Consider the following 12633-nt stretch of genomic DNA (forward strand, 5'->3'; position numbering starts at 1 on the left):
AAACAGTCATACAGAAGGAAGAAAGCAGCACAGCCAAAGCAGGGAGGGCTGGCGGGCAGCTCCCCGTCCTCACAGGGCCCAACGCCAGGATGGGTCAGACAGACACCGAAAAATGAGGGAGAGGGTACCTAGTAAGATTCTTAATGACGTATGCTGAACACACTCTCAGTAAAAGCATACACTTTAAGTCAAGGACAACACGTGTTGGCTGAACTGGGCTATGGCCCAAATGACAGTAATTCGGAGGGAATCATTCAGTTTATGTAACAATAAAGCAATGGCACAAATGCTTGTGAACTCTCAAAAATATTACCAAATCCAATTCGATAAACATTTTCAAGATGTAACAATGAATAACGCATATTAGAGCTAAAGTTAAGTAAACATGCTTAGATACCCATCAGAATGTAAAGATTTTTACCTTTTCACTACCTGCTAAATCAACCAGATAAAGTTTTCCACTACCTCCAAAATCTAGCAGATAAAGTTTTCCACTCAGCTTTTGTTCCGTTTGCGTGTTCTCTTGTTTTACATTAATAATATACTGTGACTGCTAGAGCTATGTTCATTCACATCGGCACTGAAACCACAGAAACAACTATGAACACAGCTTTCCCTTACTAATAATCACTAAAGCATTATTTTACCTAAGAAAAATCTTACAATCTTAATCAACTTCACAAAGATATTTTAAGGCAGTCTGTACCTTAACTAGTGTTAATAAACATGCTGCTTACTTGTAACTGCTACATGTCTGTTGGATTTTCCTTCATCTATGGTATCCATAACTTCATCTGGACTACAGACAAAACACTCTGTGCACCCCTGTGAAGTGAACTTTTAGAGTACGTCAATACTTTCAAAATTCTACTGCAGGGCTTTCCTGCACATTCTGTATCACAAGTACCTTTACGTAGGGAACTCGGGTTTTTATCTTCATGAACTGAAAGATTGGTCTTCGAAACTGAAAAAGAAAAATAAATACTATTAACAACATTTTTCTAAACTCTAACTCTAGCTGTGAAACAGTTAATTATCACTATTAAAGCAAGACCCTGCAGAAATAGATGTATACAGAAACCAATGCAGCAATATAGAACTTTCAGGTCCAGGCCCCCCTCTGCCACCCCCATTCTGGAAATAAGAACATTAAGTCGCAGTGGTTCAGTAGTTTCCTCAAGGATGATGTATCAACTGACAGCTGATGGAAGACCAGAGCTCAGGACCTAGGCTCCCTAACTCCAGCCCAGTGCTCAACTTACCTCTTAGAAGCCACTCATAAATATATGCTTTAAAGAGATTATTCCATGTGTCAAAAGGCATTCAATTAAAGCCTTCTAAGAAGCATTTTAAAATGTTTCTATCATTTAAGTCAATTTCACATAGGTTACTGAGAAATGGTCTCACATTTACTACTAAAGAAAGTAACATGTGGCTTTCAAAAATGATCAAACAGCAAGAATTTAACTCACCATCTCGTAGGTCCCTTATCTTATCCAAATAAATTTCAAAATATGAAACCTAAAGGGCAGAGGAAATAAATGGAAAAAGATCAACCACTTAACATTATGAAGTAATTTATTCACTTATTCACTGAATATTTATTGGGGTCCTAGTGCCAAGCATCGACTAGACTACGGGGACAACTCAGTCACGGCTTTCACTCTATTGGGAGGCCCTAAATGCGCTAAAATCCTCATGCAACTAAAATGCACTTTCCATTACGTATCTTCATCCAAAACGAATCATCTAAAACCTTTGAGCTCTGCAGCAAAACAAACTGTTTTATTTTACGGAGGAGGAGGCCAAAGAGGTTAGCCTACTTGTTTACTAACAGCAAATGAAGGACTTCAGTTTACTAATTCTAATGTTCTTTCAACTATACCTGTCCATTAAAACATTAAAAAATACCTTTTAAAAGAAAAGGTTTATTATTTTTTGGAACAGAATTATTCTAGGCATAAAATAAATTACAGTCTTTCCCCAGTGATTTTACCTTAATAAGAAATTCCAAATTTTCATCCATGGAGTAAATATAATTAAAAATACCTTGCACTATTCTTGGAATAATTCCCATGCCTTCTGGATCATGAAGTTTACCCTAAAGAGAAAACAAAATTAGGCTTCTTAAACTGTAAAGCACAGATTAAAAACTTTTAATCCACAATTTACAGTCAACAGAGGACAGGAATTCTAATTGTTGCCATTATTGATTTAAGAAAAAAAAAGTGGCTCAACAAACACCCAAAAAAACCCAGTTCAACAGGGATATATTCTGGTAAGTTACACATAAAGACTATATGCCAACCACGGGGGTTACCAACAGACCTTGGCCTTTTATTTAATCATCAGATTCAGATTATGCACATTTATAAATGAACATACTCTAGGGAAAGGTTTTAGTTAAGTTTCTTGCCCTATGAATCTGCACAGCAGCTTCTACTTCAAGTCAAATTCATCCAAGTGCTAGGAACGTCCTTCCTCTCTGACTGTAACTTTACGAAAATGAGTAACATGAACAAGACTAAAACAAGCAGCCGTTTACTTTATACAGAATGCTCAGACAGATGATAAAAGCAGATACTCTGCAGCAGCGGCAGAAGATTACAGGCTGTTTCCTAGAAGCAAAGCTTGAGCAGGCCCACATTTATTATTAATAGCAGCTCTGCTCATTCTGGAGATCTTCCTATCAAAGAGTGGCAAATATTTGGCCAGGGGCTGGGGGACGGGATGGACACACAGACACAACCAAGGAGCTGAGGAAAAATTAAGTGCTCTGAAGAGAAATGAAAACACATAAATATTAAAAATTCCAAAATTTACCAGACAGAGAACTCCGATTTAATCCTAAAATCTTCCTAATTTTGTGGTTACGCTGATAAATCAAAGCTAGGCATGACTTCCAATATACAACTCTTCACTGTTTAAACTCAGGAACGGATCATTTGCCAACAATGTTACTTGTATACAATTCGTATGAGACAAAGCAATAAACAGTAAGTAAAGCTAGTTAAGCGGGTCAAACACTGTCAGGAATAACGGATGAATGCCCCGTGTGCGCTGCGAGCCACATCCAAGCACAGATCATCAAATGTTACCTCCACTGTATGCGTCTTCCCAGAGGAGGTCTGTCCATACGCAAATATGGTTCCGCTGTATCCCTCAAGTACATCCATGAGGAAATAAAGAGATTTTATACATCAGGGGATTCTTTTTCCTTAAGCAGAATGTTCAAAAACACTACAATAATTCACACGTACATCAACCTTGTGCCTCACCCGTGCACCATCAAATCCTCACATTAACATGTTTGTGGAAAGAATGGTGAGGAAGATTCAGATTCCCTTTACACTAATATGAAAGATTCCATCTAAGTCAAAGTTGAGCACATGAAAAATTTATAAAGGCATTAAGGGAATTAAGAATATATTAACAGTAATTTCCTGTGATGCTCCCTCTAAGCAATTCCTTCCCCTCCAGCCCAGATTACTTTCTGTTGTAAGAAACACATTTTAAATTCCACTGCTTGTAATCATTTCTCAAGTCAGCGTACATCTCCACTGTCATTACACCTGTACTCCAAAGCTTCAGGGGACCCAAAAGAGACAAATGCTCTGCCAGTCTACCTATAGGTATCAATCGGCTTTTAGAAGTAAGGCTGACTGGTAGTCAACTGCTGGTTAAGCCTCACAAACCCATACAGACACCATCCCTCCTTACACAGCAAGTCCAGTCCTACCTCAGAATCAATTATCAGAACGTTCCTGTAATTAAAAAACAAAACAAACCAGTTTTTCTAGTCCTTTGCATACCCCAAGACCTAAAGTAATTTCCTTTAGGCTCAAGGGGGCTAAATACGAGTGAACAAGGTAACCTTTTGATTTCCAGTTTTCATGGATTCAGTTTGTTCTGGGTTTTTTTTTGTTTGTTGTTGTTTTTTTTTTTTGGTGAAAAGGTACTATAAAATTACATTCTAGTCTAGAGGAAGTCAAAGTAAAAAGAGAAGACTGCTGGAAATAGATGGTAACAGTGGAAAGTAAACTTGTAACAAACAAGCCAATTCTTTTTTTTTAATTGATTGTTTAAAAAAAAAGAAAGAAAGAAAAAAAAATCCCAACATTGGGCACAACTAACTAGATAACAGATCTGCTACAGAAACACATATTAATAGGAAAGAGAAGGCATTAGTATTTACTTCCCTGGGAAGATTTTAAGAGATCTAAAAATTTGAAACTTTCATTCTAAATCTTTTCAGTTTTATGACAGGAAGCAAAATAATTTCAAGAATCACATTTAAAATAGATAATAGAACTGCAGTAATTTGTCAGTAATTCTGAAGAAGAAATTACATGGAGAAAAAATGCACCACCCTCTCCAATTCACTTCCTTTATACATAATTGTTCTCGGTATGTCCGTGTAATACACTCTGCTTAAGATCTTTTAATCAATCACATAAAACCTAAGGATGAATTCCAAATTTTTGTTAGATCTATACATAAAACGTTCATTCATGATACGATCCGATTACCTAGCAACTACCACAATAAGTACTTAATAAATACCGGTAGGTGAATGACTAAGCGACTTTCCCATGATCACACTGATGCACAATCTACATGACATCACAGTGTGTGTGTGTTAGGTGAAGCCCTGTCACGTGACGGCTCACAGGATAATATATGTATGCAGCACATTTCTATCTGGGACTTCAAGCAGAACTTTAAAAACTGTATACGATCAGAGGTTATGGAATATTCAACACTCCAGTATTTACTCAGCACTAGGACCCAGGCTCTCGGTTCTGGGTGCAGGGGAGATAACAATGATTAGGTGATTTCTAGAGGTGCCATGTTGTCATGAAAGGAAGACCACTTTCGTCAATTAGGAAAATAATCCCTTGTCTACTCCATTCCTGACTCCTGCTTCCCATGGTGACTTTATTATAAGAAAGTCTAAGCCTACAGAAAAACTGAATGAATCTTACAGTGAACACCCCATAACCACTACCCAGGTTCTATCATTAACATTTCATCATTGGGAGCTTGAGATTTGCAGATACTGGCTGGTACACACAAAACAGATAAACAAGTTTATACCGTACAGCGCAGGGAACTGTATTCGGTAACTTGTAGCCCCTCACAGTGAAAGAGCATGAGAGTGAACACACGTGTATTCACGCACGACTGAAGCACTGCGCTGTGCACCAGAAACTGACACAACATTGTAAACTGCCTATATTTCAATTAAACGAATTCCATCATTTTACTATTTGCCTTAATCATGTGTCTATCCATCCCTCTTATTTAATGCATTTCAAGGTAAACTGCAGACTTCAACACGCTTCCACCTAAACACTTCACCATGCCTACACCATGAGCCACAATTCAATATTCTGCAGTTTTAGTCTTCAGAGGTAAAACTTATGTAGAATGAAATGCACATACCTTAAAAGTACAGATCTTAAAAACACACACACACACATACAAATACTCCTCATCTTTTTTAAAATCCTAGAGAGCACGCATCTGTAATCAGATGAAACCGGGCACTTCTGGACCTGGCTCTTGTTTGCCTTCTTCCCAGCTCCATCTCCCACCATCCTTCCCCTCACACTGCTGGCTTTGCTGGTAAAAATGGTTGAATCTGACAATCTCATATGGTTCAAGTTCGCTCACCTATAATGTATGTTCTCCCCACACACGCAATACTTTCCCACGTGGACGCCTCAGCCCATGCGTACCCCTGTCTGGGCGCCCCTCACTCTCCTTCCTACTCTCATGCATCCTTTAACTTAGGCTTCACTTCTTCCTCCAGCCCACTTCCACAACCCACCCCGAAATGAATCCGGGTGAGAGTCTTACAGCCCCTGCATTCAGCCATGATACTTACCACCGTGTATTGCAGACACCAATTTACTTGTCTGCCTTCCTCACCAGCCTGTAAAATCCCAGCGTGGTGCCAGGCACTTAGCAGGGCCTCAAATGCTTGGTGAATGACTATTACTCTAATGCACAGCATCTTTCTAAAGTGTTCCCCTCCTTTTACAACATACTTTTGCTGTTCTTGTGAGAAACAGAGGTGGGACTACAGCCATCTTACTTCTCTCATGCTTTGTAAACAAGGAAACATACTGAGCAAGTGAGACAGTGGCTTATCACCTTCTACAAGTCCCTTCATCTCTGAACTTCAGCTTCCTCATCAGGAAAATGCCTGCTTAGGGGAAGGCTGTGAGAATGAGAAATCATCATGTAAAATTATTACTGTTAACATTTGAGAATGTGCAATGTGCCAGGCTCTGATAATTTATCATGTATCAATGTATCTAATCCTCACAAGACCCTATGCAAGGTACTATTTTAGTCCCATTCTACAGGTGAGGACACTGAGGCACGAAGAGGTTAAATAAACTGCCTATAGCTCCACAGCTAGGAAGACAGAGCTGGGATGCAAACCAGGACAGTCTTGGCTCCGAAGACAAGCTCTTAACCACGACACAGTATGGCAGGCTACCTCTGGAAAAATTAAGGTGGATACAGTGGCAGACAGTCCCAGGCAGGAAGCTATGGTGCAACTGGGGACCCTATGGAGGCCTGGTATGACACCTGGCATCCAGCAAACACTGAATAAATGACACCTACTTTATACCAGGGAAACCAACTTACAGACACCGCTCAGGTTCAGACTTCAAAACAGAATACAGGTGGATAAAACATGTTCAAAAGAAAAAAAAACTATCTAATCAGTCTATAAAAAGGAAGTCTTAGCCCTGTATATAAGTTCTGTACTTGTATGGGAATCTGAAACAAAGCGGCCACAGAGCCTGGCAGGCCCCGGGCACACGAGCTGCTCTCAGCTCATCCCTGGCAGCTCGCTCATCAAACCCACATCTCAGAAGAAATACCAGCTCACCCACCATCTTGCCGACCCTTGCCCACCAGTTTCTAACCACATCCTATTTGCTCTGTATGCCAACGAGGGGCCCAAGTCCAACTTGCCACGTAGTTTTAATTGCTTTTCTGTCCTCACACCTCACCTAGCCCCCACCCCATCACTCTCCTTAAATCTATGTCTTTATGGGTAACCCCGCCACACTCACATCCTGCCCGGGGCAAGTCCCGCTGGCTACTACACCCAGGCCCCTCCAAAGCGGCAGAGCATTTGGGTGAAGGTAAGAGGAGAAAGTCAGCCAGATACTTTTCTACGAATGGCAAAGCTGGCACAGAACCTGCAGACAGACAGACGGACACCTTCTACTGTAACAGCACCTGAAGTCTAATTTTGCAGAGTGAAAATTAGGCTGAGAGCTATCCCAAGTACAATTATGGTTGATCAAACTAAGAAAATCATTTCCTTTCTTAGAAAACAGAGGCCACAAGCAGCAGTTGACACCTGTTACATACTTAGGTCATACCAGGTCCTGGGTAAAGCACCTTTTCACGAATCATCTTTTAAAATCCTCACAGTACCCTTATTCTGCAGAAGAGGAAACAGAGACTAGAAAGGTTAGGTGACTGTAAAAGTCACAAAGCCAGAAAGTGGAAGACCCGAGACCTCAATCTAGGTCCGTCTGATCCCAGAGCCTGGGCTTAACCGTGCTGCACAGAAGGGAGCCGCGACTCAGAACCAGCTCCAAACAGTGAAACAGGAATCTGCTGGTTAAGTAAAAGGGACCAAAATGCTGAGAAAAGGAGGGAAATTTCACAACAAGAATGATGTCATCTTAGAAATGATGTCACCTGAAACAACAAAAGGCAGTAGAAACAAGTACCCTGGACTTCAGGACAACAGATTTCAGAGTTCTGAGGAAGGAAGGTGTGAGGTGGTTGCTGAGAAACCATCCGAGGACGTACAAACAAGGTAAAAAAAAAAACACTGGAACAACATGAGAAAAGAAAAAGCCTGGGAGCAGCGAGTCTTACGAAAACAAAACAAAACAAACAAACAAAACCTAAGGCCCTAAAGAGAGCTTTAAAAATATTCAGAAAAAGAATCATGAGTAAGACCTGCACTGCCTAGAAAAGACCAAAAAATGTTAACTAATGATGTATTACCATCTACACCATTCTCCTCAAAATGGAACAACGGGAAAAACACCGCTGGGCCGACTTCGGGATTGAGGTGGGCCGGACGGCCAAAGAACATTTCTAAATGAGCCCAAGTTCCTAGTTGTGAGAGGATTACATCCCACGGATAAAAATTTCACAGAAGCCACAGAGAATGGAGGTAACAAAAGATGACTAACTTGTAAATGTTATACTCGTTTTCAAAAAGTGAAAAATGATAGATTCTGGGAACCTCAGACAAATATACCAAAATTTCACTAAGGAAAAGCTAACCCCATTGTCTGCTTGGATCACTCAACTGGTACTCTGGGGAATACGAGAGTCATGCACCATGATTTCACAAAAGGATTCAAGTTTTTCATCGTTTTCTTGTGGATATGTTGACAAGCTAAGAAGTACAGACGACTGGACAGTAAGAGACTCTGATGTCAGCTGAATACTCAATGTGATCTAATAATCACCAACAACCTTATTCAGTGTCCTTAAATAAAAACCTTAAAAGAACACTTAAATATCCTTGACGCCATAATAGACTTATCAAAACATGCTGATAGCCACTTAGATTCCTCGTAAGACAACCGTAAAAGCAAAACTCAAAATATGAGCATGAGCTACAAGGAACATGATGGAACCTACACTTTAAAGGCTTGCACTCAGTAGTCAAGCGTGGACTGGGGTGTAACCCCGGCTGCAGCAGATGTGAAAAGGATTTGTACATTTAAACTGCCCTCAAATTCATGTATCAGTAACTCTGTATTACTAAAAAAGCTGAAGTAATCTCAGGCTGTACTGATGACAAAAGCACAATGAATCAAAGAACGTCGTACCATCACGCTCCAGGATGCACAGAGCCACTGGACGGCTCCGTCAGGCTCACAACACAGGACGACACTGCCCACCTCCCTTTCTCGAGATCATGTACAGAATCACGTGTAATTCTCCCTCCGGTCCGCTCTCGCCAGTTCCATTCCAGTTGTTATGCTGGCCGTTTCAACGTCCAGGCAGTAGATGATCGCACTGCTACATGACACCCTGGCCCCTCAGACCCTCGACCTGATTCTCTCCACAATCTTGTCCTTTACTCCTTCAGATGCCAGCTCCACGGTCACTCTCTAGACCTTCCCATCACTAACTGCACGGCCTGCCTAACATCAAGTACCCACGTCCGTTTATTCCTTCTCGTACCCCAACTCCAACAAGACTCTGACCCCACTGAGACTGTAACATGCCAACCTTGCCAAAGAACATGTACATTTTCCTTCCGTCACATGCATGGACCTATTTGTATCCATAAACTCTACTTTTTCTCCTCTTACTGGATGCAGTGCCCCTGCTCCTACTCAGCCCTGACCTCTCCACTTGCACACTGAAGCCCAACCCCTCTATCCTGGTGGACACTACAAGACAGATTTTTGCCTCAATCTAAGAAGTACTTTTTAGCAGTCAGAACTGTCAAAAGAAGCGGTATAAATCATCTCACAAAGTAATGTCTATTTTATCGTAAGATCCCTCTGACTTAAGATATTTCTGGAGTAACTGGAAGTAAGTCCAGATAACCACTAACACCGTCTCAGCTCTAGGGTTCTGGGCTTTCAGAAAATATAAACCTGAAAAATACATTAGTATAAGTTACCAGTACTTATAACTGGAACGTACACACTTTTCTCACCCTTGTTAAATTCCTCAGAGGTTTCTCATTTGACTGACAAGCCCAGTCCCTGGGGAAGGAATCACAGCGGAACGGGAGGAGGGCAGGCCGCCGTCTCCTACCACTTCGCAGAAACTCGTCCGGCCATCTTGTTTCCACCCTCCTGCTGCTGTATTTCTAGCACTGCCACCTGAGAACCTCTGCTGGGCACGTCTAGTATCTGGCACCTTCCAAGTACACGTGTGTGACACTACAATTTTCTTAACACCCTTCGCTAGGTGTTGCACATAAATTAGTTCATGCAATGAGAGCAGCAAGCTTACTAACTGTATTCGACCTTCTCATTATTTAAACAACTTTCACAATTAACTAAAAAGAAAGGGAGAGTAAAATGAAAAAGGACGTTGGAAAGACCACAAACTACTTATCGCTGGGACAACCCAGCAGGTTCAACATGCTTACCTTTAACAATCTTCTTCGCACAGTCATTATACACTTGCTCTTGAGACGTGTTTGACTGGAACACCCGGTCAAATGCATAAGGCTTGGACTGAAAAACAGAGACAAGGGTTTCAACTACACAGTGCAACGTGAATAGACACTTCTAAGCTCCTTCAAAGAAGTCATCATACACTGAACCTTAAAAATAGGATACTTACTATACGCATCACTTCACATATAGAATCTCTGCGGAAAGGACCTTAGGGCCCAAACACAAATCCACGAGAATTAACTCCACAAAACCAAGAATGTGTGTGTTCGTCCTTGGTGTCTTTCCAGGGCAAAGCACAGTAATTAGCACTGCTGTGGTAGGCACTCACACTGCTGAGTGAATTTTTATTTATTGGGTGTCTTTTCTGGCAAGCATTGAGAATCTATTTTCAAAACCAATTTCATCTTGCAGATGAGGAACTCGAATCCCCAAAGGTCCAAAAGTTGTTAATGACAAATTTAAAATTCAAAGCCAAATCTCCTGTCTTTTGGTTCAAGGCTCCTTCCACTATTCCCTTCAGCTTTTCAGTCTACTGCAACAGCTTTTCAATCATTTCACCCATTTACCAAGTATTTATGAAGTGCCCATGATGCTGGACACCATGCCAGAATGAGGGCCAAGGCCCACGCACTCCACCTGTCAGTGGAGCGTAAGTAATAGCGGGCGGACGTCAGACAAGCAACCAAGTGACGAGAACGCCGACTCAGGGACTGTGCTGAGGGAGTGCTGAGAGTCCTCAACAGGAGAGCTGGGGTGGGGGAGCGGAAGGGTGCCAGAGAAACACTCTGGAGAAGGGCCGGCAAAGAACTGAAGAACAAGAAGCGCCCAGCTCACTGTCACTCTCTTCCTTGTTAGTCAAGAGGGAGGGTGAGTGGGGAGAAGTCATCCAGGAATTGGGAACAGGATGCTTAAAGGTCCTAAGGCTGAAAGGAGCTTGCAGCACTCAAGAAATCAAAGGGAGTTAAGTTTGAAATAAAGGAGCAAAGATTATATGCCAACACAGTGAAATAGTATCAGTATTATTTTGAAAAGTTTTGATCTTGCGGGCCCCTAAAAGGATCTTGCGGACTCCCATTTCAGGGACACATTTAGAGAACTGCTGATGTAGCCTGAGAAGGAGCCAGAGGCATGAAATGAAAGAAATCAGAGTACAATGTCCACACAAGTCAAAGAAGAATTTTCAAGGAGGAAGTGATTATGTCACATACAGCTGAGACGTCAAGACGAAACTGAAAAGTACCCAATGACAAAGGTCCGATTGGAAAGAGTTGAAAAGAGACTAGGAGGTAACTAAGTAGAGCAGAAATCTGGCTGGGAGAAAGGTATTTTTTACGATGGGCAAGACCCAAGTAGGTTTAAGTGCTGGCAGGGACAAGCTAGCAATCTAAGAGAGAATGTAGACATCTCAAGATGAGAGAGGGAAGCGGGGGAGGGGGCGTCTCGATAGTGAAAGCAAACGTATGCCTGCACTCTAGTCTCTTCCAAAGGAAAGGGAGAAAGCTGGACCTTAAAATAAAATACAATCATGGCCCCAAACAACTCAACGTTCCAGAATACTCCTAGGTCTTAGTGAAAAAAGACTGCACTTTTCAGAAACTATACCCCACAATTCCCCTCCCAAAGCTTGGAGCACCAGCAACAACAAAGCAAACCCCCTCAAAGGACTGTGTTCCCGATGCCCCTGCCACCTCCCACTGGACGGGCTGGAAGCTAACCGCCCACCAGCGGAGCCTCCTTGCAACCAGCGGCTCCGTGGCCCAGGTCTAGACACTGTGACATAAGGGATGGTCTGCAGGGAGGTTCAGAGAAGGGTTTATTCTTCTGATTAAAGGACCATCTCAGCTGAAGCTGCCCTTTCTCCTTTCTGGAATGAATGTCTGGAACGGAAGCATCCATCTTGCAAATGTGACAAATATGATCATGAAAAGTCAGTAGCTAAGGATGACAGAGGGTGACAGCGTCAGCAAGTGGAACTAAAGGCTCATCCCCGGGCTTTCTGGGCAAGAAAAGAACCTCTTATTTGTTTAGACCACTATTAGTTGTTTGTTTTCCCTCTGCAGCTGAAAGCGTTCCTGAAGGACATACTCAGATGACCTCACTTTGGCATCAATTAAAAGTAGGCTGATTATTCTCTGGCTACAACATACAGAAAAGGGTCCTTCTGCTAAGATTCTGAGACATTAACATTCAAATCTACAGGTGTGGCTGATAAAAGACAATCTCTTGTTTTACGGATTGTACAAAATGTGTTCATGCTAAGCAATTCTGGACACAATCCCGAGCGTAATCAAAATGGAGATAAACCGTGCTAATACTCTTTCTACGCAAGAAGTAATTTTCCCTTTTCATCTACCCGGCAAACATTTACTTAGCATCTATAAGGTATCAGATACTGGGAATGAATAATGTAGTTTTAGAAATGATACTT

At 41.7% G+C, this 12633-nt stretch overlaps 1 protein-coding gene across 10 annotated transcripts in view; it reads right to left on the reverse strand.

The window, feature by feature from the left end:
* The window catches only part of LOC105084153 (kinesin-1 heavy chain), a 46061-nt gene that overhangs the window by 28768 nt on the left and 4660 nt on the right, over nucleotides 1-12633 (reverse strand). For 5 of the 10 annotated variants that reach the window (XR_012504126.1, XR_012504130.1, XR_012504131.1 and 2 more), the window contains exons 2-5: nucleotides 10175-10262; nucleotides 2050-2101; nucleotides 1473-1521; nucleotides 908-964 (exon numbers count right to left, since the gene is read on the reverse strand). Coding sequence is in view for 1 of the 10 variants with exons in the window: in XM_074358034.1 (XP_074214135.1) it covers nucleotides 2097-2101; nucleotides 3099-3161; nucleotides 10175-10262 (156 nt within the window). In the remaining 9 variants the exon portion in view is untranslated. Of the gene's footprint in view, nucleotides 1-182; nucleotides 965-1472; nucleotides 1522-2049; nucleotides 2102-3098; nucleotides 3218-10174; nucleotides 10263-12633 lie in introns of those variants that run through there. The other 5 variants (XR_012504127.1, XR_012504132.1, XR_012504133.1 and 2 more) reach the window with 3 other exon arrangements.

The sequence above is a fragment of the Camelus bactrianus genome, chromosome 35 (genome assembly GCF_048773025.1).
Source record: "Camelus bactrianus isolate YW-2024 breed Bactrian camel chromosome 35, ASM4877302v1, whole genome shotgun sequence".
Lineage (NCBI taxonomy): Eukaryota > Metazoa > Chordata > Mammalia > Artiodactyla > Camelidae > Camelus > Camelus bactrianus.